This window comes from Gracilinanus agilis, chromosome 3 (assembly GCF_016433145.1).
Source record: "Gracilinanus agilis isolate LMUSP501 chromosome 3, AgileGrace, whole genome shotgun sequence".
Lineage (NCBI taxonomy): Eukaryota > Metazoa > Chordata > Mammalia > Didelphimorphia > Didelphidae > Gracilinanus > Gracilinanus agilis.
In genome coordinates this window covers 225,788,467-225,816,365 of record NC_058132.1, presented here as the reverse complement: position 1 = coordinate 225,816,365, position 27,899 = coordinate 225,788,467, and the positions used below count along the sequence as shown (strand labels likewise).

Sequence of the window (27,899 nt, the reverse complement as noted above, 5' to 3'; positions counted from 1 at the left end):
TTTCCATCAACCTTTTATTTTCTGTTAAGTCATTCCATCTTATACAGGCATTACAGGCAGCCATTCAGGAAGGAAGAAGAATGAGAATCTGTTTTGTACCATCTTTATTCATGTTGGAGGTTTTTTTAGTTGGAGAAGAAATTAAACCTTAAAAATAAAATGTGTGTGTATATGTTTGTACACGTACATTAATACATCTATATATATTTCCATAAAGGTTATATGTTTACAAAATTTACTCATAAATTTCATTAAAAACAAAAAAGGTTTTATTGACATCTGTTGCATTCACACTGTCTATTCATATACATAAGCTGATTAGTGCTTAAAAGCCTGTTAATACCCTCTGTGAGGAATCTGATTTAGAATCCATCCCAGCCCCTTCCTGGGGGACTTGTGTGGATCTAACCTAGAATTTAAAAATGAAAAAATTTTCCTGATAATATTATTATGGGACTTCACAAATAAATGATTAATAGGCAAGTGCTTAGATGTTGAGGCAGAAGGCACCTTATAGTTAAATCTGACAGATTTGGAGGAGAGAAACAAATCCAAAGTGATAAAAAGTCCCCTGGGTGATTTTTTTCAAAGGCATGCATCAGAAATGAGTATTAGACTTATTTTCATGCTTATAGAGGAATACTATTGAATTAACATTAATTATATACTAATTCCACATCCTTCCTTTGGTGTTTGAATTCTCTGTCCTAGTGGTCCCTCAAGTCTGGATTGTGCTTTTTCCACAGCCCCATCTTGCAGATTAGTTTCCCTTGTTCAGTCCTACTCTTCATGGCCTCCCTGGACCATAATGTCCCTGGGGTTTTCTTGGCAAGACACTAGAGTGGTTTGCCATTTCCTTCTGCCGGGGTCACACAGCTAGGGTCTGAGGCCACATTCAAACTCAGTTTTTCCTGACTTGAGGCCCAGTGCCCTATCCACTGGGCCGCCTAGCCTTCTCCATCAAAGCCTAACATAAGAATGAGCACTTTCACGTAGCCATCCTTTTCCAGATATTAATGATTCAAACCTCTGCCCCCCTTCCTGGAGCCAACAAGCAATTCCACTGGGTTATACATGTGTTGTCACTCGATACCTATTTCCTTATTCATTTTTACAATAGAATAATCTTTTAAAAATCTAGGTATTAATGAGGTGTCCCTTAGACGCAAGCCTGTAAAGCAAGGAAGGTTTAAATCTCCTTTTGGACGTTGTGGCAATGTGACCCTGGGCAAGTCCTTTCTCTCTCAGTGTTCCAATAGACATAGATGGTAGAGAAGATGCAGACTTTTCATTATTAGAATGAGTTCCTTCACCTGGGTATTTTCTAGGGAAAAGGAAGGTCTAGTATCCTTTATGAAATTTACTTTTGTCAGTCTGCAAGCATTTGTAGAGCTAATCAGCATTCACTAGCCTAAAAAGCGTTAGTGTGTGCCAGTCCCTGGTGGGCCCTGGAGTTGAGGGTAAAAAGAAAGGTAAAAAAAGCCCCTGCCCTGACTTTGTGCAGCATCATCTTCCTTAAAAATCCTGAGGCCCTCCCGTTAGAAGGGAGCATCCAATGCCAGGCTTGGCATCTCCTTGACCCTTTTTCACACTGAGCCTTCTTGCCCATAGGAGGCGTGAGTACTGGCTTATTGGATTGAAATGGCTCGTCCACCCTTAAGGAGATGGCATCGCTCAGTAATACGTTCCATGTTAAAATTGCACGCGATCACTGTGTGGTCAGAAATTACACATCAGTAGCTGGCCAGATAACATAAGTTCAAAAAACTAAATACAATTTTAAAAGTGCTGTAGATGGACAGAATTTGGTTGTTGTAAGAGACCCTCATGATGGTCTAATCAAAGATTCCTCCACTGGTGAGGTTGTAGGGAATCAACAGGTCCAGCCCCACCTTGCCCCTTGTTATTAGATGTGGACACAGCGGTCTAGAGGGGCCACCGATTAGCTAGGCAGTAGCGGGGCTAAAATGAGAATGCAGTGGTTTTTACCCGTTTCACAAATATTTTATCATAAATTTAGAGCAGGAAGTGAACATGGAAGTCATCGAATCCCAAACCTCAGTTTTACAAATGAGGAAACTGAGGCGCTGAGGTCTACTCACTGCCACGTGGATGCAAAGCTAAAGTAGACACAGTCCGTACCTTTAACAAGCTTGTTGCTGAGAAGACAAGGCTGTGAAACAGTCACCAGATGATGTTTTCAGTGTGCTGTAAAGTGTTCTAGGATCCCAGAGAAGCAAGGAAGCCCTCCCTTGTGACGAGGATTCTCCAAAAGGTTTTATGAAGCGGGTAGCATTTGAGCGCTTGAAGGGTGGGTAGATTTTCAGCAGATAAAGTCAGGACTGGTGTAAGAGGGGAGTGATTAAGAAGTTTGGGGTGTAGTTGGTAACCCACTAGAGAGATGTATAAGGGCCTCTCCTCCCTCTCTGCCACCCCTCCTTCCTGGGAGACAAAATAGGGGATCCCCATAACTCGTGCCAGGGTAGAGGGGTTAAAGAAATGTCCCCTCAAGGGGAGATGAGTGTAACCCTGATAAGATGTCAGTGCAGGTCAGGGCACACAGAAGCCTCCCCCTATTTCCCTGCTGAAGGTCAGACTTAAATAGAGGTCAGCCTGCCTCCTTTCCTTAATCCTCTCACTCAGCTTCCCACCAATAGGATACACGCAGATCTGACTAGAGAACTAAGTTTTATTTTAGGACTTGATAACTAGGAAATGGAGATGGGGGTCACAGGAAAGAGGGAGTAGGGTAATTTCTAAAGCTCCCCCAGTCCTTGACTACGCCAGGTACCCACAGAGATTCAGACCCTGAGAATCTGATTTCCATGTTCCCCAAATGCAGCTTCACTGTCCCCAGCCCAAGATTATATTTCTAAACTATGAGTGATATTATATTCAAAGGAGATATTGTGGGGGCAAAGTCCAAGACAAATGGGGTCCAGGAATCAGCTCCCCAACGGAAGTCCAGACGCCCCTTTGCAACTCTGTTGAATAGTTGTTGTTGGATATTCAGAGAACTTCAGGAACCAGTATAACTCAAGAGTAAATGCAAGTCTTCTTAGAAAGTCTGAGGAAAAACCTCCCAGGCTCCCTTCAGAGGGGTCTCACAGCCAAATTACAACCTCCTTCCCCCTTGGCTTCCCATCAAAGCTGCCCCTTCTGGCTTTTCTCTCCCAGAATCCTTCGCTTCTCACCAACAGTCCTGCTTCCTCAGTGTTCCAGCTGCCAAATTCCAAAATGACGAGGATTGCATTGCATCCTTACAATATCCCCCTTTTCATTTTTTGTGGGATCTTTTTCCCAAAAATCCCACCTGCATCCTGCCAACTCTTTTCTAGTCCCTTATCTTATGTTCCCCCTCCCTCCGAAATAATAAATCCTCATCCTATTCTATTACTATACTAAGAATCTATTTTTCTTCTAAGAGAGGGTTTAGGAGAGATGGGTAGGGAAATAAGGTTTGCAATATTCATAAAACTATTTCCAGGATGTGAAACAATTTTGTAACAAGAAAATGAAAAGTTTTCCAATGAACACAATGTCTATTTTTACAATGCAACAATTTTTCTATCCTTACAATCTTCTAAGTTATTATTTACCTTGTCTATGTTTATTAACAATTTCACTTGTATTTACTTTGCACCTATAAATCTATCAACTAATGCAATAACACTTATCTTCTTATTCCTATTATCCAAGTCATGCTTTTAACTATCTATGTTTTAATGTAATGCTAATTCTTCTATTAAGAATCTATGTTAGTCTGTTATTATTCCTACTTATCTTTTCAATTACACTTAAATATTTTATTATTAAGCTTTCCTATGCTGACTTGCTGAAATTTTAGAACTTTCCTAACTCCCTGCACTTTTCCCTATAACTATCCCCTGATTATCTCTAAATTTATTAGTATGTTAAGTATTTACATGGTTAGGGACTATTTATAATCCTACTCTACTTTTTCCAACTTATGTTACAAGTATATATAAGATTTACATTATGTACAAGCATTGTAGTCTACATTCCAATGTTAACCAGATACAAGGCTTTTCACCTTTATATGTGGCTAAGACCTTCCTGAGACTTGCTAAACTATTTAATCTATGTACATACAATACATTAATATATATTTTTATAATACAATCTTCTGACACTTGTTTATTTACACAAAGTGTCGACTAATTTGTCAGTTTTGTGTTGTGTTTTGTATCCTCACATGTTCTGTGAATGCCATATCACCTCTTGTTCCTTGTAGACCGTCTTTCTTCTAAAGTTGTCTGTAGGTCCCTTCTTTTTTGAAGTTGTGTAATGTGAATGCATTTCCCTAATGTGTGATGATGGTAATTTGTGTTTTTATGTTATCGCTGCACCAGTCTTACATATCCTTTTCCTGTCTGTCTTCTTGCAAAGTTCATGATTTTTTTCTTTTCCAGTTCTTTTAGAGTTCATTTCCTTTGTATGAGTCTCCTTGGTGGTGGTTCACAGGTTTTGCTGGTCTTCTCTTGCCATCTTTTCTGTCAGCTATCTAATACTTGTTGGTTGTCGAACTTTTTGACTGTAGCGATCTCTGGTCCAGTTTTGGAACTATTATGAATTGTGATGTTTTATCAGTTGTGTTACTTGTTATGTGTTGGCTTATGTTGTTTGCAACTTTTTTCTTAAGTTTATGTTTCTTGGTTAGTGATTCATTCCAATTGTCCTGGGTGTTTTGTGAGTTGTTTCTGCTTCTTCACATACGATGCATGGAACCATGAATCTTTGTTTCAGACTTTGATTGCAGTCGGAGAAGACCTGATATGGTCTGATCCATTCAATATCCAGTGCCAACTTTCGATCAAAATTCTTTAAGTATACCATGTCTCCAGGCTTTACGTTGTGGATCTCAAAAATCATTGGGCACTCTTTCCTGTAACTGTCCCAGCTCATGCAATTCTGTCATTCTCTTTTGAAAAGCAGATATGTAGCTGTATAAGTGGCAATCTGCTGCTAACATTGATGTGTAAGCCAGCTTACACAGTTTTCCTGCCCATACTACATGTCCATAAAGCATTTCAAAGGGTGATATATGCAGATCTGTATTTCGCTTTGTTCTCAGATAGTACACAATAGGTAAAGCATCTGTCTATTTTAGGTGAATTTTTGAACAGACCTTTCCTGTTGGTGTTTTGATCTCTCTATTAAACCTTTCTACTTATCCTGCAGAGGCTGGATGGTAGACTGAGTGGAAAGATCCCTGTACCTCCAAGTTCTTATAGAATTCCTGTAAGATTCTATGAGTAAAATGACTCCCCTCGTCCAAGTCTATTAGGGATGGCATAGAATATCTCGGAATGATTTCTTTTAACAGGGTTTTTATGACAAATGCTGCATTGTTCTTAGCATGGAAAACCTCGAGCCATCTGGTCAATCGATTGATTATGACCAAACGATATTTGAACCCTCTATCACTCAGCACTTGTATGTAATCAATCTACAGGCATTCAAATGGGGTATAAGCTAATGGTCTCCCCCCAAAATCCTTGCTTTTAAAAACTACCTCGGTTAAATTGCATGCAGATTTTACATTTCTGACAGACTCTTTTTGCAACTGAGGTAATATCTGGGGTGATCCAAAATATCCTGATTGAGTTAATAATGGACTGTGTGCCATAATGTTTCTTTTCATGGACTGAGTTCCACTCTGGGTAGTATAGAGCCTTTGGCAGAATGGGCTTGCCTGATTCTGAAAACCACATTCCTCCCATTTGTTTGGCACCTAGATTTTGTTCCCAGTCTTGAACTTCCCTGGGATTGTAGACTTGTGCTAGTGTATCTTCTTCCATCAGGGTAAAGTTCAGAACATGGGTAGGTCTAAATCTAGCTCCAAATTTCACGATGATATCTGCTCTATGGTTTGCTACCGATATTTTGTCTGTACCCTGAGTGTGACTTTGGCAATGCATGACTGCCACTTCTCTAGGAATATGTACTGCTTCAAGAAGCTGCAGAATAAGGTCCCCGTATGCAATTGCCTTCCCCCCAGATGTTATAAAACCTCTATGTCTCTATATTTCTCCCATGGCATGAAGGACATTAAATGCATAGCCACTGTCGGTGTAGATGTTAACTTTATTGTCCTTTCCTATTTGCAGAGCTCTCAATAAACTTATTAATTCTGTTCCTTGGGCACTAACTGTATTTGGTAAAGAAGCAAAACCACAAAGCCTCTGTCTGTGTCACTATAGATTTCAAGGTCTAGCTGTGCAATAGGTTTATCTTTCAGATCTGCCATTGTTTTTTGTACAGTTTCCAAGGTATCTTTGTAATCATAGCCTGGTTCTCCTGACATTGGTAGTTGTGGAAGCAAAATGGCTGGACTCAGTGACTGGCAACGCTTTAGAGTGATGTTTTTGGTGCTCAAGAGTATTATTTTGTATTGAGACAATCTTTGTGGGGTGAATGCATGCAAGTTGCTATTTTTGATCATGCTCTCTATGTGGTGTGGGGAATATACTATCACCTTGCTTCCTAATACCAAATCAGATGCTTTTTTGATCATGAGCACTTCAACTCTAATTGCTCAGGGGCAATGGGCCATTCCCTTTTCTACTGTATCTAACTGAGAGTTGTAGTAAGCCACTGGTCTAAATGCTTGTCTTAGGGTCTGCATAAGCACTCCAGACACAGTGCCTTTGTCCTCATGTACAAACAGGTGGAACTGTTTTGTATAATCGGGGATTCTGAGAGAAGGTGCTGTGAAAACTGTGTTTTTGAGCTTTGATATTGTATTTCGATGTTACCTTGTGAGTTTTAAAGGCTCTGAGAGAGAGTTCCTAGTCAGATCACTAAGACATCTGGATATTTGACTATACCCAGGGATCCACTGCCTACAGAAACCTGTCACTTTCCCAAATGCACTCAGTTGCTTCTTTGTGGTTGGTAAACAGAGCTTTTAGATATCCTCCACCCTCTTTTGGGAAATTTTCCTTGTGCCCTTTTCTAAGATGAAGCCTAGGTATTCCACTCTTGGCAATACTCACTGCAACTTGGATTTTTATACTTTATGGCTTCTTTTGCATAGTTCTTGCAAAAGGGTTACAGAGCCCCTCTGACAAACTTTTAGCATTTGGACTAGCTAAAAGAATGTTGTCCACATAAAGGAGCAGTTTGCTGTCTTTGAATTTTATGCTCTCTAGATCTCTTTTTAGAATTTGGCAGAAGATTGAGCCATTGTCGCAGAAACCCTGGGGTAACTGAGACTATGTGACTTGATGGAATTTCCACATAAATGCAAAGATGTTTTGGCTTTCTTTAGATATAGGAATTGTATAATAGACACTACATAGATCAATAGCAGTGAACCATCTTGCATTGCTTGGAATCTCAGATATTATTTTGTTGGGACTTGGTATGACAATATGGCGTTTTTTCACAGAGTTGCTTACTGCTCTTAGGTCTTGAATTAGTCTCCATTGAACTTTGCCGTGTGAATCCAGTTTGCTTTTCTTTATAGCCATAATAGGGGTATTATAATCTGAAATAGTTGGAACAGGGATTTTCTGCTTTAAGAGAATCTCTATTATTGGAGTTATGCCCTCTATTGCTTCTTTGCTCAGCCTGTTCTGGTGTATTCTTGGTGGTATCCCTTCTTTGACCTCTATTTGTACAGGGGTAGATGATTTTTAAATGCCCACATTGCTGGAGTATTTTGACCATACTTCTAGTGGCACTGTGTTTGGGATTTCATAGATGGTTCCCACTCTCTGCTCTTGGTCATCTTCTGCTACTTGCCCTAAGAATAGCAATGGATGGTGGTTGAGTGATTGCTTTGTCAAATGTAGATAGATGTCCCCTAATTGATTGCCCTGGATGGTTGCCCCAATTTTGCATAAAAAATCTCGCCTTAAAAGGTTCAAGGGGCATCCTGGGCTTAATAGAAACATATGGTTGATGCTAAGGGGTCCTAGGTTTACCATCTTTGTTCTTAGCTTTGGTACCCTCTGGATTTGCCCTGCTGCACTCTTTACTTGGACTGGCCTTATGATCTTACTATCCTTTGGAGATGTTTTAAGGACACTTCTTGTTGTGCCAGTATCAATCAATGCAGGGTAAATTTTGTTTCCCACTCTAATCATAACGTTGGGTTGCCTGTTTTCAGTATTTTGATTGACCTGTACCATTGGTGCTGTTATTTCTGTAATTTCCAATCCTTCTCTTGTGGTGTATCAATACCAGTTTGTTTCCCACCAAGAATCTTTTCTTCCCCTATGTATTCAGCATGGCTTGAACTCACTTCTCCCAGTCTTGTATTATTTGTTGTTAATTGCATTTCTGTCTGACCGCTATACCGTATGATAGTGTTGATGGATACATGTTATTTCTGTGAGGTATTATCATGATTGGTTCTGCTGCTATAGTTTAGCTTTGTTGCTGTTACTGATTTTGTGTAAGGAAAAGACTTATTATCTTCCTTAATCATTTCTTTTTGTGATTTGTCCAGATTTGAATCAAGGAAGGTTTACATGTGATTAAAGGTTTTTACTGCTATCCTGCTTTGTTACTTTGTAATTTACATTGACAAGATTGAATGCAGACAGGGTTTGTGATGGATACGTGATGTTATTAATTGCATTAATAGACAACAAAGGTTTTGTATTTGTGTTTCCTTCTGTTGCTACATGTGCTTCTGTATGTGTTTTGTTTCCCTTCTCCCTTTCTTTTGCATAAGTCGGCTTGGATGTCCTTTAATCTACTAGATCTTCCTATAGGCACTTCTGTATGTTTACAAGCTTGAAGGATTGGTACATTTGGAATTGAGTTTATCCTAGGAGATGTTTTGGGAATAAACTCTTTACTTCTTGGATTTAACTTTGAAATCGTTATTTCCCAGTAATTCATTTCTAGTATAATTTTTCCTTGAACCGACTCCTCGAGGTGCTTGCTTGCATGCCTCAAGATCTTAATGTTCATCTTTCCTTCCCCACTTCACATGTGAAAATTTGGTTTGTATTGCCTATTTCTTTAGCAGTTTGTGCTCTAAGTTGTCCAGAACACCCTAATGATCTTTTTTTCTATAAATTTTGCTTTTGCTTTTGTTGGTAATTGCTTTTGTGATATGTTTTCTGCCAATGTGATTTGATTTTGCACGTCTGTAGATTCTTTGTCAGTGTGTTTTAAAATGTTATGGTGTGAATTTGCTTCTTCTTGTGCTTTGCATTGGTTAATGTCTTTGCTTTTGCTTTTTCCTATTAGGATAGCCCTTGTGTTTGTTTCCCTTGCTTTTGTGAGTGTAATTTGTTTGTTTGTGTTTTGCTTATATCTATTATCTTTGTACCATAAATTTCATTTTTAAAATCTACCACATTTTTTTCATTTACATCTTCTCATCTGTCATTTCTTTACACTTATTCTTTGCTTTACCATCCATATTATCTAGTTTTTATATCCCAACCTTTCTCCTTTTAATTTTCTTTTGCATTTTTGTCTTTGTACTCCTTTTCTAGTGCTTTGAATGCTAACACTGTTTCCTGGGTTCATGCATTGACCTGAGTTCTAGAATAGTGAGGCCTTGCCCCCTGAGAAATATACTTTTCCATTGTTTTGATATCAGGGGTACTATTTGTGTTTCCTGTGTTGCTGCAATCATGGTCACAGCATAATCTATTATTTTTTCTTGAGTAACAGTTATTCTGACTATACTTTGAGTTTGTGTATGTATTGGTGTAATTTCTTCTTCTGTTGTCATTGTTGTTGTTACTGTTAGAGTTAATTTGTTGTTTATAATAACATTGCTGTACCAGGTGTCCCACTTTGCCGCATAAAAAACAATGTCTTTTATTTGGAGTTTGTCTCTGTTGGTATTGAGTTCTAATGTTATTTCTAGCTTGTAAGGTGGCTAAGTTTTTTGTCTCTTCAATTTCCTTTTGTTTGATTGTTATTTTAGCCTCTTTAAGCTACCTTTTAAGATTTGAGATGGTATCATCTTTGTTTTTCTCTGACTGCTTTTCTTTTTCATTTGAACCCAAGTAAACATATGAAGCTGTCCTTCTTAAATCCTCTAGAGACAAATCCTCCCACCCAGGGTAATGCAAATTAAATTAAATTTTGATGGGCAAACTGCTCCCCTTTATAAATTGCCTCTGAATGTGCTGGAGGTTAGGTTCTGCTAAGTCTCTAAACCCAAGAAATGACTCCCCAGCTTCCATGACCCTGTCTAGATAAGTACTGGGGTGTTCCCTGACTTGTTGTTTTATCCCCTTGAATTTTCCCCAGCTATCTGGTATCTTTGTGTGGACAAGTATTGCTTCTATAAGGTCCTCTCTGCATTTCTTTAAAAATTCATGATTCCCTGGGTTAGAGAATCAAGATCTGAGTATACTGCTGGCCATGAGATTAGGTTGTCATTATCCCTAGTTTCCTGGATATGGGGCCGCTAGATGAAGTGCATCACCTCAGGATGGTCATAGAAGAAGGGAGACAGGAAGCACTGAGGCAAGACTCTGGAGAGGGGCCACATCAGTGGTGGATCCTCTTCCTAGGTTGGTCCCTTCCCTTTGCAGCTCCCCATGTGGGAAGGGCTTCAGAAAAGACCTCCTCACTCCATCATGATTTTTAGTTGGAAGAGAACTTTGTGTCATCTTTTACAGATTTGGCAAGTGACCCAAAGAGCAACTTACCCAAAGTTACACGGTAAATAATTAGCAGGGCTGGGATTTGAACCTGCCTCTTCTGATGTTATAGTGGTCTAAGCATCACTCCCCTAAACTGCCATAATATAAATAATATTTATTTTATATTGTTTTAATATGTAACTATATATATAATTAATTTTATGTATATTTAAAATATAAATGATGTTTATAAAATATATAATATAAAAAAAGAATAAAGGAAGGGGCAGCTAGGTGGCTCAGTGGACAGAGAGCCAGGCCTAGAGGTGGGAGGACCTGAATTCAAATGTGGCCCCAGACATTTCTTAGCTATGTGACCCTAAGCAAGTCACTTCACCCCCAATTGCCTGGCCCTTATCATTCTTTTGCCTTAGAACCCACACTTGAATAGATTCTAAGACATAAAGTAAGAGTTTTTAAATTAAAAACAAAAACAAGAAAAGGTGACCTAGGAAGAAGGGTTTATATCACAAGCAGAGGGAAGGTGGTTATAAATGACAGTTCAGGCAACAGCAAAAAAGATCAGTCTGACCCTTGTAGCTGGGGTAGAGTTTCATTTGCTGTGCGGGGCTAGAGAGAACATGAGACCAAAAGGTAGACTGGAACACTGGAAGGCTTCAACCAATAGACAAAGGGGAGGGGAGAAAATGAGAGGGATTTTGAATCAGAAGAAAAGCATGAATCACTGGGGGAAAAAAAGCCCAGACATGATGTATTTCCTATGTTCTAAGCACTGTGCCTATAAACCCCAAGAATACAGATACAAAAGGGAAAACAGTCTCTGTGCTTCTCGAAGAAGTTTGCCTCTTAATAGTGGGGGACAGCACACATGGCAGAAGTGGTGGCTGAAGAAAGGTGCTTTTGGAGACTTTTCTAGGGATGGGTGGGTTAATGTACCCCTTCTAGGAACAGAAGCAGAGTGGAGGAGCAAGGATGGGGTGATGGGCAAAGGGCCTGGGGTGCTACCCCACAAGCAGGGAATGAGGTGATGCGTGCTTCACAGCCAGCCGTGGCACCGGGTGCAGGAAAGGACAGCAGAGTTACAGGAGGCATGATGGAGGAATGGATGGGACTTGGAGATCAGTAATGAGGGAGAAGGGAAATGGGAAGAATGAACTGCGGCTTGATTGCCTGGAAAGCATGACTGCTTGTGTGATAAGACAGTACATGCACAGCACAGAAAGTCCGAGAGAAGCATAGTGGCATGTGCCCTCCATCCCATTGGTGGGGCTTGTAGCCTCCATGCTTTGTTTTCCTATGCAGTTCGCACTCAGTTTTTGCTCTTTTAACTGGAAAGGTAGTCAGCAGGGTGTGAAGCTGGAGAAATAGGGATGAGGAGGAGGAGAAAAGATAATAATAGGCTGTAAGATTTGGGTGCCTTCAGGTCTTTGGGCTCCTTGGATGGTATAGTTTCAGGACAGTGGCATTAGGGAAGCCTGACTGTAAAGGATGAAAGCACAATTGGCTTCTGATTTGAGAAAATTGACAATGAATGGAAAAATTAGGAGTAAAAGGATCATATGAAGGGTTTTTGGTTTGCTTACTTTTTTCTTCAAAATAGAGGAGATAGGAGGGCAGTGAGATAGGTTGGTGGATTGAGAGCTAGGCCTAAAGGTCCTGGGTTCATATGTGACCTCAGTCACTTCCTAACTGTGTGACCCTGGGCAAGTCACTTGACCCCCATTGCCTATCCCTTACTGCTCTTCTGCCTTGGAACCAATGCGCAGTTTTGATTCTAAGACAGAAAGCAAGCGCCTCTATTTAATTAAAATAATAATCATGGATATTGACTGCATATATATAGCCCATATCAAATTGCTTGCCTCCTCAATGAGAAACTGGAAAGGGGTGGGAGAAAACGTAGCACTCAGTTTTGGAAGGTGAATATTGAAAATTATTTTTATGTGTAATTGGAAAAAATATGGAAAACAGAATAAAAGGGGGAAATGTTTGCCAATGTGAAAGCAGAAGTGAAGGAGCTGGTGGAGAACTGGATATGCTTGAGGAAGAGAATCACTGATTTAGTATCAGGAGAAGCCAGGCAGGATTGGGACTGTGAGATAGCCTTAGCCTTGGGAAGGAAGAGGGACCTGACTTCTTCCAAGATAGAAGAAAGGAGAGACACACTCATACTGGAAGAGAGGAAGCTAATGCCATTTTAGGCTCATCAGAACCAAAGGTGAGGTCATCAGTAGGGGTCCTGGGTTCAAATCCTTGTCCCTCATTTTCTATCTGTCTGATCCTGGGTGAGTGACCAGTCCTTCTTGGACCTTCCTTTCTTCATATGTAAAGCCAGCAGGCTGGACTTTTAAGATTCCTTCCCTAAAGAGCTTTTCACACTATCTTCATGTCTGCCAACCATCTTACTTTGGGGTTCCTGTACAATGGGTTCCTCTCCCATTTAGGTACCTTTGCATCAGCAATCCCTTGTATGTGAAATGCTCTCCCTCTTCCTCTACATCTCTCCAAATCCCTTGTTTCCTTGGAGACCGCCTTCCACTAGGCCTTTCCTGATTTCCCATAGCCCTCCCTCAGGCGTCTGTGCCTCCTCGGCGCAGTGGCTGGCGTGGGCTTGGGTGACCCGGGAATGTGCGCCTAGAAAGTGGTTATTGAATAAAGGAACGTGGCCTTAAAGGTCAGAGCCATTGAGGAGGAGATGGAAGCCCGAGGATAAATGGATCGTCAGCAGGGATGCTAGTCACCGAGGAAAACGCGTGGCTAACGTGTTTACTCTGCCTCCCGGGAGCAGGAGTGATGGCGGGAGGTCATGCCCCCTCTGCCTGGCCCTGGCCATTTCCAGCCAGACATCAGAGTTCTGCTGTCTGGCGCACCTTCGGCACAGCTAGTCCAATAGCCGAGACCCAGGCTGCCGTGTCTGAGGGGATAATTAAAGGGGATACCATCTCTCCTTTTTTGGGTTACAGTTGCAAAAAAAGCTAAATGGTTCTCGTGATGGTGATTCCTGGCAGGGCATTGGGCCAAATGGTACTTCTACGGTGTGTATTGGGCATCCGTCTCTAATCCTATGGTGATGAGCCATTTTCTGAATTGTTGAGTACTTAAGGGATACTGTATACAAAAAGTAACCCAAACTACATTTTCTTGCTCTTTTCATCCTACTGTATTTTTATAGCATAAGGATTTCCATGATTAAAAAAAAATTCTTATGGATTGTTGCCAATGCTTGTTGAAATAAACCCTCTTTTTTCCCTATTATCTTTTCTTTTGGTTAAATGACCTTTCTTATGCTTTAAAGAGGAAAAGTTGGTATCAAGTAAGGCTGTATTCTGTTACTTCTTATGAGCACAGGATGTTGGGCATAGGGAATACAAATCAATTTTCTTCATTTTAGTTCGGTATGACTGCTATGTATTTTAAAAATGTATAATAATTCATAGACAATAGCCCTGTATTCTGCATTTTCTCCCTTTAGCTGACTCCTGAAATTTATCTTCATTCCAGGTGAAGTCAGTGATAAATCTCTTGTTTGCTGCATATACTGGAGATGTGTCAGCCCTTCGAAGGTCAGTTAAAATGGTGGGAGAGACTGGTTAGAGAAAGACTGGTCGACACACATACACAGCTTATTTCTTAATAAGTGATCATTTTAAGGATGACCAGAAGCCACTTCTGAATTTCTCAACTCGGAGAGAAAGGCCCCAGAGAAAATTTCAAAAGGGACAAGGTTTATGTTAAGCAGACTCTCAATGTCCCACTCAGGACTACTGTCCTTACATGGCACCCACTTGTACTCTTGCACTTTTCTCATCTCTTGACCCATAAAAACTTATGTAGCTTATTTTTTTCCCTCTGGGAACCTGATCTTTATGAGGTTAACCTAATGAACTACATCTATGGATGCTAATGCACTGACCATGGGGGACCCCTTCCTCATTTCCCCTCCCAAGGCATGTTTTAACAGTTACTTATTGGATACAGATCTATCTCTCAGGATCCTTGATGTCTAATAAGCAATGACTCTAATTAAACAAGTGGAAGAGAAATAGGCAAAGTATTTTTAGACAAGTAAGGGCCTTTTGGAGCCTCTAAAATGCTGTGTAGGCAGCTGGACATTCCAGCTTTGTGTTGCCTTGAAAAGCCTATCATTGATGGAGATTTAGAGCTGAAAAGGAACTTTTATGGTCGTATAGTTTAACCCACTTAGGTGAAATCACTTGTCCATGGTCATACAAGGAGTAAAATAGCAGTGTCTAGATTTGAACCCAGTTTCTTTGGACTCCAAATCCAGTGGTTTTATTGCTCATTTCTGAAATGCAAAGGATCCTAGTCTTCAATTTCTACTGATGTTTTTTAAATCTCTGACTCTCCTGTTTAGACTACAGATTTTAAAATGTAGAGTAAGCAGGGTTTTTTTTTTTGGTTTTGTTTTTTGTTTGTTTGTTTTTTGTGAACATGGGGGACTTTTTGGTGTTGGTTTCTTGTCCTCCAGAGACTTGAAGGTGCCTGTTGTGCTTCCATTCTTCAGATCTCTGAGTATTTATCATAATGAAGTGTAATTGTCTTGTGAGGTGCTCAGTGTTTATACCCCTATGCCAGTCGAGCAAGCTAACACAGAGAGAAGCAAGGTAATTCCCCCAATATGCATGTGAACTAGTTGTCCAGTATCTTGGTTTCCATGAACCTTGTTTTAGCCCAATTTAGCCAACCAATAGAATTAAAGAGAAAAGTTTGGCTGAAAGGTTTTTAAGGTGATTTATAGGTAGGGCAACAAGCTCTTGATGTACTAGACTTCATTGTAAATGTCACAAGTGAATTAATTTTAGAGTATCTATATTTAATGAATGATTTTGCTTGTGAATTTTCAGATTTGCTTTGTCGGGGATGGATATGGAGCAGCGGGACTATGATTCTCGAACTGCATTGCATGTTGCAGCTGCAGAAGGTAATAACCCCAGCCTGCAATGAATTCCACTCTAGATCAGCTTTCTGTGTGATACCAAGGACTCACTGTTTTTGTTTGGGGCACAGGTCACGTGGAAGTGGTTAAATTTCTGTTGGAAGCCTGCAAAGTGAATCCTTTCCCCAAGGACAGGTGAGCAGTTATTTTAGCCTCTCCTATGTAAATATGGAGAGCCTTACTGGTTCCTTTAATTATACTGCTGATGTTTTATTGTCCCTTGTTAGGTGGTGCTGTTTTTTTTAAATGAATACTCATTACCTGCAACCATGACGTATTTTCCAGCTGGTCTCATAGTCGACAAGCTCCTTGTTTCTGAAGTGTGGTGTCTACTTTCAGTCTCTCTCTGCTCCCCTCCCCACTACTGCCAGTACCCATTGAGGAGACTGTGTATCTACTAGGATTTTTCCGACTGCTTAGCCAGGCAGTATTTAGCATCCTCTTTGTGTAGAATATTATATTGAGTGTTGTGGGAACAGAAGACTGGTTCCTTGACTTCAAGGACCTTACAACCTAATGAAGGAGAAAAGATAAACATGTGAACACTTACACAGATGAACTTAGGAGAGATACAAATGAGCAAATGCACAAATAATTATGGCACAGAACTATGTAAACGAATCCTGGGGGCTCGGAAGCTGGATGGTGGGGTGCTGGGAACGCCTTTATTAAGGAAGATTGGAATTTTGGATGGGATGATTCAGAACAAGGGAAGAAAGAAGGTAAAGTTTTAGGCAAGAGGAATGGCTTATGTGGAAGAGAGGCGAGAATGAACACATAGAATTTATTTGACCAAAATGGAGGCTGTGAGGCACTGGGTAATGAATAAGAGATAGCAGCCTCCAGTGGCAAAGTGATTTTCCTCGTTAGACCCAAAGCTGAGTCTCTTGTCCCTTTTGGTCAGGGTTTTTCTCAGAAGGCTGCAGTGCTGGTCAATCCATGTAAAACTGGGTGCTCTTAGCCACTTTATGGGTGAGCATCCCAAAGAGGGAGAACAAAACCCTGCTTTTGGAAAGAAGTACATTCATTAATAGCCACGGCTTAGGCTCAGTGCAGGGGAATCTTACGTTAGTTTAGTGTTCTCCCAAATCTTTCTCATTCAGGAAGGTTCTCTATTAGCAGGATGACCACACCTCACCCAATTTTCTAATTTTTGATCCAATCACACAAAGATGGATTTGGGGAATGTAAAGATAGAATGTCACTTAATACTAGTATTCAGGGTTTGTTGTTGTTGTTCAGTTATTTCCAGGCATGCCCAACCCTCTGCAACCCCTTTTGGGGCTTTCTCAACAAAGATACTAGAGTGGTTTGCCATTTGTTTCTCCAGCTCATTTTACAGATGGGGAAACTGAGGCCAAGTAACTTGTTTCACATTTAGTGTCTTAGCCTAAATTTGAATTCAGGAAGATGTCTTCCAGATTCCAGGTCTGATTCTTTGTTTACTGTGCCAACTTACTCAGTTTCATTTATATGATACTTTTGAGGTTTAGAAAGCACTTTCCTCACAATCATCTTGTGAGGTAGGTGATGCTGTTAGTTTTATTACCATTCTAAAGATGAGGAAACTGAGTCTGAAAGACTTTGAATGACTTTCCCCAAATCACTGAGCTAATAGTGTCAGAGATAAAACTTGAACCCAGGGCTGTAGATGTTCTTTCTAACAAACTATTCTGGTGTTTAGCTGTTTCCATTTATTTCTATTTTTAATACAATTCATTAAATTATATTTTTATCTAGAAATAAATGGGTTTTCAAGATGTAGAAAGGGATAGGATGGCATTCATCCCAGAGAGAAAAAAATGCAAGCATAGAAACAGAGGTGGGAGGAAGACTCGGGTAATTTTCAAAAGTTAGCAAATACTATATAAATGTTAGCTACTATTATCATCATCATCGTCATCATTATTATTATTCTATTCTCTGCTCATTCAAGTGTCTTCACCATTCTGCACCATTCTTTCATATGCTAATTATCTGGTTAGGAACAAGGTTATCTTTGCTTTTAAGTCTTCAACTTTTTCCCTAAAAATAAACCCCAAACCACTACCTTTCAGAATCTCTGAAGGAGAGTCACAGATCACTGAAGAGAATGGAAGGGACTCCATTGTGTAGTGGTGGCTGGAGGAAATGAGACTGCAGCCTTCCCCCTCTTTGTTAGGAGATTAGAACTTGAGCTACAACCGATGCTCCTCCCTAGCTATTTCCATGTATTGCCCATAGCAGCAGTTTCTTTATAAAGTCTACTTTTCTAAGTGGCTCAGAAAGGTAAATTCATCTCAGAATAAAAATTCATTTTCAATCATCTTTGGAATTTAAAGACCTTTTCTGAATTTACCCTGTTAATTTCCATCTACAAAAATCACCAGAATAAGCCTAAGTAGGGTTTAAGTATACAGTACATGGTTATCCAAAGTGTAATAGAGAGAACACCAGAAAAAATCAGAAGATCTGGGTTCACAACCCAGTTCTAACACTTTGCAGGCAAGCCCCTTCCTTCCCTCTTTAAGCTCGGTTATCCGTCATCTAGAAGAGGGGGCGGGGGGCTCATGGACTCTCTACCTCACTGGGCTGTGGAAAGGAAAACAGTGTAACTCTGAGGGTTAGATGGCTTGTCCACAGAGTCGCATTCCCTGAACGCTCCAGTCACGGTCGTGCTGTTTGTTACAGGTGGAACAACACCCCCATGGACGAAGCCCTGCACTTTGGACACCACGATGTGTTTAAAATCCTTCAGGAATACCAAGTCCAGTACACACCTCCAGAAGATTCCAACGACGGCAAAGAAAACCAAACAGTCCATAAGAATCTAGATGGATTGTTATAATGGGGTCTCAGGCTTGATCCTAAGAATCCAATCACTTTAGCTATTTAATTGTGGGAAACGATTATGAAGAGCGTGTGTACTTCCCTGGTAGTGATGTATATTTTACAGAGTCTGTCTGTTATCTCAGTGTTACTGGAGTTTTTTCTTCATTGTATGCAGAGGACAAATCTGAGCTCTCTGGAAAAAAAAAAGAAACAAAGCAGGATCTCCCTTCATAATGTGAGCGATATTACCTCGTGCTATGGATAATTTGATGTACAAAACAAAAAAAATCACCATTGCTCGCTTTACTGTGGTCTTCACAATTTCTTTCTGTGTCGTGTGCATTTGTGATGATTGTTCTTTCTGCTGAGTATGCATTTTTAAACTAAGACCTTGTTTGTACAGTTAGCCCAGATGATCAAGACTGCCTCGAAGAGCAAATGAAAGTGTTTTGTTTTTTTTTTCCCAAGATATTAAGATTTGAAATGCAGGAATAGTTTGGGTGTTTTTCAAACACTCTATGCACTTAAGGTTGTATGTTCCCACTGTTTCCCATGCACCCTACACCTTCCTGTGATCTTAAGAGAATTATCATTGATGACTGTCAATAAATAGTGAAGGCTAATTTTGATTCGACTTTTATCAGGGATTTTAAAGTTTGTTTGGTGACCAAAAGATCTAAGTATGAATGTAACTTTGGACCCTTCCAGAGGATTCTTTTTTCATATCTTCCCAAGTCCAGCCTTTCTTTCTTTCTTTCTTTCTTTCTTTCTTTCTTTCTCCACATTTAACTGTCTGCTTCTTCTCTTGAACTTGGCAGTGGTGCTTCTATACTATGCAGTTTTGATCTTTGCTACATTAGTCAGGAAGCTTCTCAACCTTGGCCTTTTGCACAGTAGCTACAACTATGCCCGTTCTCTGTGAAAAACAAACCAGAGACAGAAAAGAACCACTAAGCCAGGTCAACCCCAGTGGAACTTAATGGACTTGACAACAAAACAGACTGACATGTTGATGCTGCTCGAAGGGCATATTTTTCTGCTTTTTTGCCTCACTTAAGTTCAGAAAGCTACCAAAGTCATTTTGGCTGTGTGTGTGATTTGCCATAAAGTGGCATATTTATTATTTTAAACCTATCACCAAAAATCTGAATCAGGATAATTATTCATTTTGGGGGACCACTAGCAAAACACTCCAGCTTTCTTCTGATTTGCCATTGTGTGAGATATCTGGTGGTACAAGCATTTCCTAATGAAAGAAGAAAAAAAAAAACAACAAAAAAACACCTCTCTTTTTCATTTTAAGGCTGGCACACCCATCTATCTTCATCTTTGGAAGGTAGATAAAGAGAGGGCACCTTGGATGAGAGGACAGACTTTTGCTAGGAAACATCTGTGTACATTTCACCCTAGCATCTGAATGAATGAATGAATGGACACTTACGCTTAGATTAGGGAGAAATGAAGATCTTTGATATTAAGTACAAAGAATAGGACACTTCAGGGAATGTGCCCTTTGAAGTTGAGTTTTGATCTAATGAGTGAAATCCTCAGCTACATGAACAGCAATCATTAAAAATATTAGAAAGCATTTTTCATAGTTTAATTTTCCCTTTTCTCTGCCCATTACAGCTTTCAAGCTTTCCTAATGCATGTGGCTACACTCACCCCCTTCAGACATTCTTCAGGTGCTCCCATTTTGGACTTTCAATCTTAAGCAACCTAATTTAGCTGTCACTCTCCCAGTCAGTTGAGTGACCAGTAGACCTCACTGCTGCTGAGCTGTAGTCTTTCTTCCTGACACACTCCAAACTAGACCTGATGCTTTCTTTATCCTTGGGTTGGTCAGGCCACATTCAAAGGTATTACTTGTGCAGTACCATGTAGGAGCTTAGCCCCTTTGTTAGGTAGGAGAAAATTCTGTCTGCTAATTTTATGAAATTTGTGTATATTATAATGTCTTTTGGGAGTCGGGAGAAATTCACTGGTTTACATAGTAAAATAACTACAAACCTGCTTTTCTCAAACAGCAGCGTGATTTAGATCATTGAAGCTTTCATGTAAGGGCAGCTGAGCTACCTTTTGATCGATGCTCAAATTCTGCAACTCCAATGGAAAATGACAGCAATTTAACTATAGGAAGCAAAGATGACCCCCTGAAGCTCAGGCTTTCCTCTGGGAAACAATGCTTCGAACTGGTGTTTGAGAACAAGAGTTAGTCTTAGTATTTTCTCCAATGTTCTGAAGGTTTTGTAAAGCATTCATGTTCATGTTGAGCACTGCACTGATTTCTTCATGCCGTTATTTTTCAATATCTGCACCTTATTGATTTGGCTGTAATTCACTGGCTGGCACTGACATATAGATTTGGTTTCAGTGATGTTTGGTTGTTTTTTTTCCCTGTTAAATTGCTGCCATCTCTACACTCCAAAGACCTTTTTGTTTGTTTCAGTATCATATGTATTTTCTATACCATGACAGTTAGATATGGTCATGCTAATTCTTTGTACCCCAAAATGTACTCTTAGTGTTCCTTCTATCATCCTCGTGTGAAAAGTCTGTTCTCCTCCCTTAGAACCCTTTAGTTTCAGAGCTGGACTATAAGTGACTATTTGATACGACCATCAGTGACTGGGACTGAGCGGCTCGATGTTTGATTTAGATTCTTTGCAGGGAATGTGCTGCGATGAATGTACGTGCTTCTAGCAGTTTTCCCATAATGGAATCTAACCTTAAAATGACTTAAGTTGTAAGTGTTCAGAAATTGGGAAATATTTATTTTACATGAAATCAAATAGTGTTGCTTTTTTCAGTATAATAAACGGGTATACCAAAAAAAAAAAAAAAAATGGTGTGCGATCGTTTTTTTTTCCCTCTTGGGGCAGCCACATTTTGCCTTGTGTTCCTCCACAGCATAGATACTAGTCTTTATGAAACATAGTATTATGTTCCAAGATGGTGACGTTCCCAGGAGGTCAGGGCACGGAGGTGAGATTGTGGCGGGGAGGCGGTAAGCCATCTATGCCTCATCCTTGCTAGAAACATGTGGGGACGGGGAGTGTGGGAGGTGGTTCCTGCCACAACCCACGCCTTGACATGACCTGTGGAGCACTTTCACACTGGACTGGGAGTCAGAAGCCTGGACTTTGAATTCTGCTGTTTTCTACACGTGTAACCTTAGGCAAACACGACTTCACTGGGCCTCTGCTTGCTCATCTACAAAATGGAGATAACAGCTGTTTCCCCAGCTTTTCTAATCAAACAGGGCTTTTACAATCACAAAGTTGTGTGTACTTTGAAGCATTCTATCAGCATCAGCTACTGTAACCGTGTGGAAATGATGGTCATTCCCAAATAAAACTAGACATGTCAGAGAATTCTTTTCACTTCAGAGGATTTGGGGAGTCAGCACATTTCAATATGAAGGCTGGTTTACATTCCCGGAGCACCTGCCAAATATTGTCAGGAGAAGAAAAGCGGGCCGTGCCCGAGGTGTTGGGGGGGAAATTAGCTAGAAAGTAAACATCGCCATAGATAATGGATCAGACCAGGGTTACCTACTTTCCCTAGAGGAGAGAGAGCCAGAGAGAGTGCTCATGTGTGCATGCCCGAGCAGGCATGGAACACGTTCATCATGGGCCTGGGAGTGGGGGCCAAAATGGTTGTGGTTCACTGGCACAAAACTGCTTTTTTCCAGAGTTTAATACGTCTTCTAGCACATGGAAAGCACTTCATAAAGGCTCTCTGGTAAGGAAAGTCTTATCCCTCATGGCTGCCGTGAGACAGGACATATTGGTAACAGAGTCCTTTGAGTGGTCACTGAAATCTTTTTAAAAGCATCCTCGAAAACAATGGTCCAATTAGAATGGGTGCTCCCAGAAAGCCATGAAGTTTTCTTTGGAGTGCAGAAAGCTTTATATGCTATTCTATGAATTTCACTAAAATTCGTTAAATCTTCTATTGTATTAAGGGGGGGGGGGGAATTGCACCTGCTCATAAACCAGAAGTGGGCAGCTTCCTGAGGAAGCAGCTCTAATTAGTATGCATGAGACGATTCCTGGCTTGTATGATAAATTTAAAGAGAAAACTTCATGGCTGCCATGGTCAGAAATTCACGTTATTTCCAAGGCAGCCCTCTCACAGTTAAATGTCTGGCAGCGGGCCTGCCCGTGCAGGAGGCTTCATGACTCAGTATCTAGCCTTCCGTCTGTTCTTCTCTGTTCCTACCCCCAGGCGGTCCAACATGAAGAGTGGGATGGTGTATTTATGCATCTGAGCCCAGCTTCTGGCTTGTTTCCTTAGGGTTTGGAGCCAAGTGGTAGGCTGGGTGCCCCAATTAATACCTCTTCAGTAGAACTATATGGGAGCCATCCTTGATAAGGAGAGAATGAGGCATCCCAGGCGATCTATCAAACATGAAAGCTTGCTCCTTACCAGGAAGATTTACTATTTTTTAAAAAATTCATTGACCTCCCTGGTGGCTTCTTATAATAGCCAATGAACATAGGATTCTAGTAGAGGACCTATTCTGAATACCCAGCAGAGTAAAAAAAAAATGTTTAAACTACATGCACCACACTCAATGTGCAGAGTAAAAGCGATGGGAAGCCCTGTGGCCACTTACTACCCGTGTGAGCATTTGGATCTCGGTTTCCTCATCCACAAAATGAGGGGATTGAATAAGACGGTGTCTGTGATCCCTTCCAGAGCCGAGTTTATGAACTATTACAAAGGATGGACTTGGTAGGTGTGTGTTATAAGCAGCATTATTATTCCATTATGAAAACACCAAACAACCTCCCTGGTGGCATAAGTCCTTCAGGATTTATGCGGATGCTCGACTAGATCTGTGGGAGGGACCGATAGGAGTGTATTTTTTCCAACAAAGCCATCACAATTCAATCCTGCTTGCCAGTTCTGGGGAACTTTCCTCTGTTTTCTCCCATGATCAAGCTCCTTAACAGTCTGTAGCCATTGCTTTAGTTCTGTGTACATTAAGTGGCTTCCAAGGGACTCCATCTCTGGCTCTCATTCCTGTGACTAAGCCCATCTTCTTTGGGCCTCTGCTCAGACGCCTCTCTATAGCACCTTTCAGAGTCTTCTTGCATAAAAAATAAAAATTTATTTTTAAAAGGTTGCAGCCTGCTTCCACCTACCATGTACCTCCTCAATAAGAATATTAATGTTAAAAATATCCCTCTATTTTGGGAACAAACGAGGTCATTAAAGGTGCTAAAGAACATCTTAATGTCGAGTGCTTGATGCAGTCCAATATAAATGTTATCTAAACAGTTATATCTAATCATGTTACTGGGGGCAGCAATGTGGTATTGTGATTCAATCCCAGGTCTGAAGTCTGGAAGACTCATTTTCATGAGTTCAAATCCAGCCTTAGACCCTTACTAGCTGTGTGGCCTTGGACAAGTCACTTAACCTTGTTGGCCTCCATTTCCTCATCTATAAAAATGAGCTGGAGATGGAAATGGCAAACTACTCCAGTATCTTTTCCAAGAAAATCCCAAATGGGGTCATGAAGAGTTGGATAAGATTGAACAACGTGTTGTTACCCTCTCCTTGCCAATCTTTCTTAAAATGGTTATTTTTCTTCCACTGCTTCTGGCTGTTTTATGAGGGAAAACTGTTCAGAATCTTCCACTATACTTCCTGCAAAGATTTCATAAGTGACTTTTATGTTAAAAAACAGTGTTGGTTGCTCTATTTGCCCACTTATTGACTAGAGAAGCTTCTAGGCTCTTTGGTCTCCTGGCGATAACTGATGAGGCTACATTTCTGCCGGATATCATCATACCCCATGTGTTAATGTCCTTTTTCTCTCCATTTACATCTAATGGAATGTAAAGCTGTTCCTTTTTGTCTTTGTATTCTAGTACCTAGCTGGCATGAAGCAGACACAATAAATGTTTACTGATTGATCTATCTCCTATATTGTTTTTAAATAGGAGAGATTGATGTTATTTTCATTGTTCCCATTTTTATCATTTATTCCAATTCCATGTTAATTTTTCTTTGACTTTACAAGTCTGTGGTCTGACTGTAGACAATTGAGGAATGACTCCTAAATTAATAAGAAATAATTTCTTATCTACTGAATAGGTAGATGGTGCAATGGACAGATTGCCAGGTCTGGAGTCTGGAAGACCTGGGTTTAAATGGTCTCCATATTAGCATAAAATTAGATTTAGGGTCTGTTAAGTAAGTTTTATAAGTGAGGGATGGGAGAGAATTCTGTAAAAGCTATCTCAGGCTCAGCTTGGAACTTGAAGCAGTGCTGATGCTGGAATTCTGTGGAATTAATTTAACCTCTTGCTGCCTCAGTTTCCTCATCAGGTAAAATTGGGATAAGAATAGCACCCATCTTCCAGAGTTGTTGTGAGGATTAAATGAAATAAAAATATAATGCTTAATGCAGTGCCTGGAATATGGTATGTGCTATATAAATATCAGTTAATATTATCATTAAATATAATCAATTTCTGTTGAGGGAGAAGATGGTATTTGGTCCTTATGACTACAATTTTACCATTCTTCTCTAAGAAAATATTCATAACATATTGGCAGGAGGCTGTTTAAAAGCCTTAGGCTTCTTTCATTCACTACTTCTGAATATTTTCTAGTATACATATTGTTAACCTCATCTAAGTCCCACTATTACATTGTGGTTACCAAGGAGGAAAGTAGAGATTATTTAAATTTGGGGCATCTTATTGGGTTCTTTGTAGACTCTGCCTAATTGGTCCCTTCTCCAGATGTGGGTGCTTAAGCTCCAGTTAATTTTCAAGGAGGTTTTTCTGCAAATGCTCATCACGAACATTGTAATAATAGATCAGTCATCCTGTGAAATGATTCTTTTCATTGACTTTGGAGGCAAGAAGAAGCCGACTCTATGTCAACTCCTTTATCTCCCTCTCCACAGAGCCATCCTTCCATTTGGCTGCAACATTCTTTCTGTTGTAGTTTCATTTACAGCAAGAATGCCAAACTGGATTTAATCCAGTTCATTTAATGCCATGTCCACTTAACTTGTCACTGGACAAGGCTTTCCCATTTGGAGTGCCAACCATTAAGTCAATGCACTGGATGGTTTGAAAATGGTGTAGTTCAACCATTTCTAAGGAAGTGAAACAGGACTACCCAAGCCAGAGCGCCATTTTGTGTTTTTGCTTTTTCCTGGGTGGCTAGTGAGAAGCCTCCCCAGAGTTAGCAAGGTTGGTCCTTGGAAAGATATAGAAATCCCTCCTCCAGATGAAGTTACCTGGGGAGAAGTCTACCTTGGTAGCCGTAAGAATAACAGAATTTGTGATGAGCGCAGTTCTTAAGGTTACTCCTCTGCTACTCTTCACTAATGTCATCAGGGTCAAAAGGAATGCACTTACATTTTTTCTTTAACTAGAATTTGATTTGACTCGAGTTCAATATAAGTGATCCTGTCTCTTTATTGATATATATGCACGTGCGCACACACACACATATTTATAGGACTGTTAAAATTTAACTCTCTCTCCCTATCGACAAACTCCCACTCAAACGCTCACCTTTAGCCTTAATCAGCAAGATAGTCTAAACCAGGGGTTGACAACGTATGGCTCTTTCTGTAGGAGCCATAAAGTCAATTTTTTTTCAGGCGCTGTTACAGGAGTGGCACTGTGAGCACTGTACGGCTCTCACGAAGTTACATTTTAAAAAATGTGGTGTTTATGGTTCTCATGGCCAAAAAGGTTGCCGACCCCTGCTCTAAAGCAATGAACAGAGGAGTGCTGGACCAGGAGTCAGAAAGACCTGCCCTAGTTCAAATAGGGCTCAAATACCTACAAGCTGTGTGAGCCTAGGCAAGGGGCTTAATCCTTGTTCCCCTCAGTTTCCTCATGGCACCTACCTAAGGTTGTTGTGAGGATAAAGGAGAGAATATTTGTAAAGAGCGTAGCATGGTACCTGGCACATAGTAAGCGCTACATAAATGCTGACTATCATTATTTGTAAAAAACCCATAGCACGAATGCCTGGCACACAGTAGGTGCTATGTAAATGCCCATTCCCCCGCTCCTCCCTTTATAATCATTAGAGAAAAAAATTACACGTATGTGATTTTTCTGTGAAGTAGCACATTTTCAATAATACCCGAGATGTTTATAAAATGTGAATTTGAGGTGACAGCCTTAGAAAAGAGGCAGATTGTAAGTTTATATCTACTTAAAATATATGCCACATATTATAATCTTAATTATGTTCCAAGAGAACATTCAAATAGTCTGTAGATTTAGAAGTGTGTATATACACACCTATATGTATATACATACATACACACACACACATATACATATATATGCATCAAGGACCCCAGAGATCTTTGGTAGTGGTCACAGGACCCTTTAACTTCTAGGAATAATAGTTTTTTTCCTCTTCAAAATGAGGACATGCCTAGTAAAGTATCAGCACCTAACAGACCTTTAACATATACTTGCTGATCAAGGAATTGCTTTCTAACATCACAGAGTTGTGGTGAGGAAAATGCTCTATAAACCAGCAGTATCTCCATGTGCATTGTAGGTACTAACACCCTAATCTGCAATAGCAGTCTTGATTGACAAGGAAAGTTATTAGGGTTGTTTTGTTGTTTTTTAAACGTTTACTTTCTGTCTTAGAATCTATATTGAATATCAGTTCTAAGGCAGAAGAGCTGTAAGGGCTAGACAATGGGGGTAAAGTGACTTGCCCAGGGTCACCTAGCTAGGAAGTGTCTGAGGCCAAATTTGAACCCAGGACTTTCCATCTCTAGACCTGGCTCTTTATTCACAGAGCCACTTAGCTGCCTTTAGTTAATAGGGTTTTAGAAAATGATGTTCTTCATCCTAAATGTGGGTATTGTCAAATTTTCGTATTTAAATATGGGATAGCAACTGGTTCTATGATATCAGTGATAGAGGGAATTCTCCCAGGGGAAGAAACTCCCTGTGGGAGCATAGACTAGCACTGGCTCTGCATCTTAGAGAGCTGCCCAGCATACGGTGATTTGTTCAGGTCCAACAGGCAGTGGGCTGTGCAGAGCAGGCCTGGAACCCTGGTTGTCCTGGCTTCAAGGGGCAGCTCTCTACCCATGCACGCTCTATACCCTCCCGCCTCTCACTGAATCAGGAATAAGTACAAATAAGAGGAAGCCAATTGACACTCATACTTGTTGATGTCTTTTTATAAATAATTACCATTATGAACTTACCAATATTTCACTAAGCGTGGTATTTCTGGCTTAATCCTAATAGTAGTCTCAATTCATTAAAAATAAAAAGATTTTTGCTGTTGTTTTGCCCTTTGAAGATAATTTGGGAGTTTCCTTCTATCATGATAACAGAACTATAGTGAATATCAAAAATAGATGCAAATATTACAAAAAAACCCCCCTTAAAGTTGTGCATATCCTTCCCTCTTTCATATTTTTGGTAATAAACCCCCGAACCACTTTTCTGATCTGTGGCATCTTATTTTGAACAATGTGTACAGGGCTAGACCAT

General features: G+C 40.2%; 1 protein-coding gene across 1 annotated transcript in view; it reads left to right on the top strand.

Moving 5' to 3' along the window:
- Positions 1–19,725, top strand: part of GLS (glutaminase) — a 94,728-nt gene extending 75,003 nt beyond the window's left edge. Inside the window, exons 15-18 of the mRNA XM_044669691.1 lie at positions 14,112–14,173; positions 15,476–15,552; positions 15,639–15,702; positions 18,238–19,725. Of these exons, the coding sequence (XP_044525626.1) occupies positions 14,112–14,173; positions 15,476–15,552; positions 15,639–15,702; positions 18,238–18,394 (360 nt within the window). The 3' untranslated portion in view covers positions 18,395–19,725. The remainder of the gene's footprint in view (positions 1–14,111; positions 14,174–15,475; positions 15,553–15,638; positions 15,703–18,237) is intronic.
- The last annotated feature ends 8,174 nt before the right edge of the window (positions 19,726–27,899 follow it).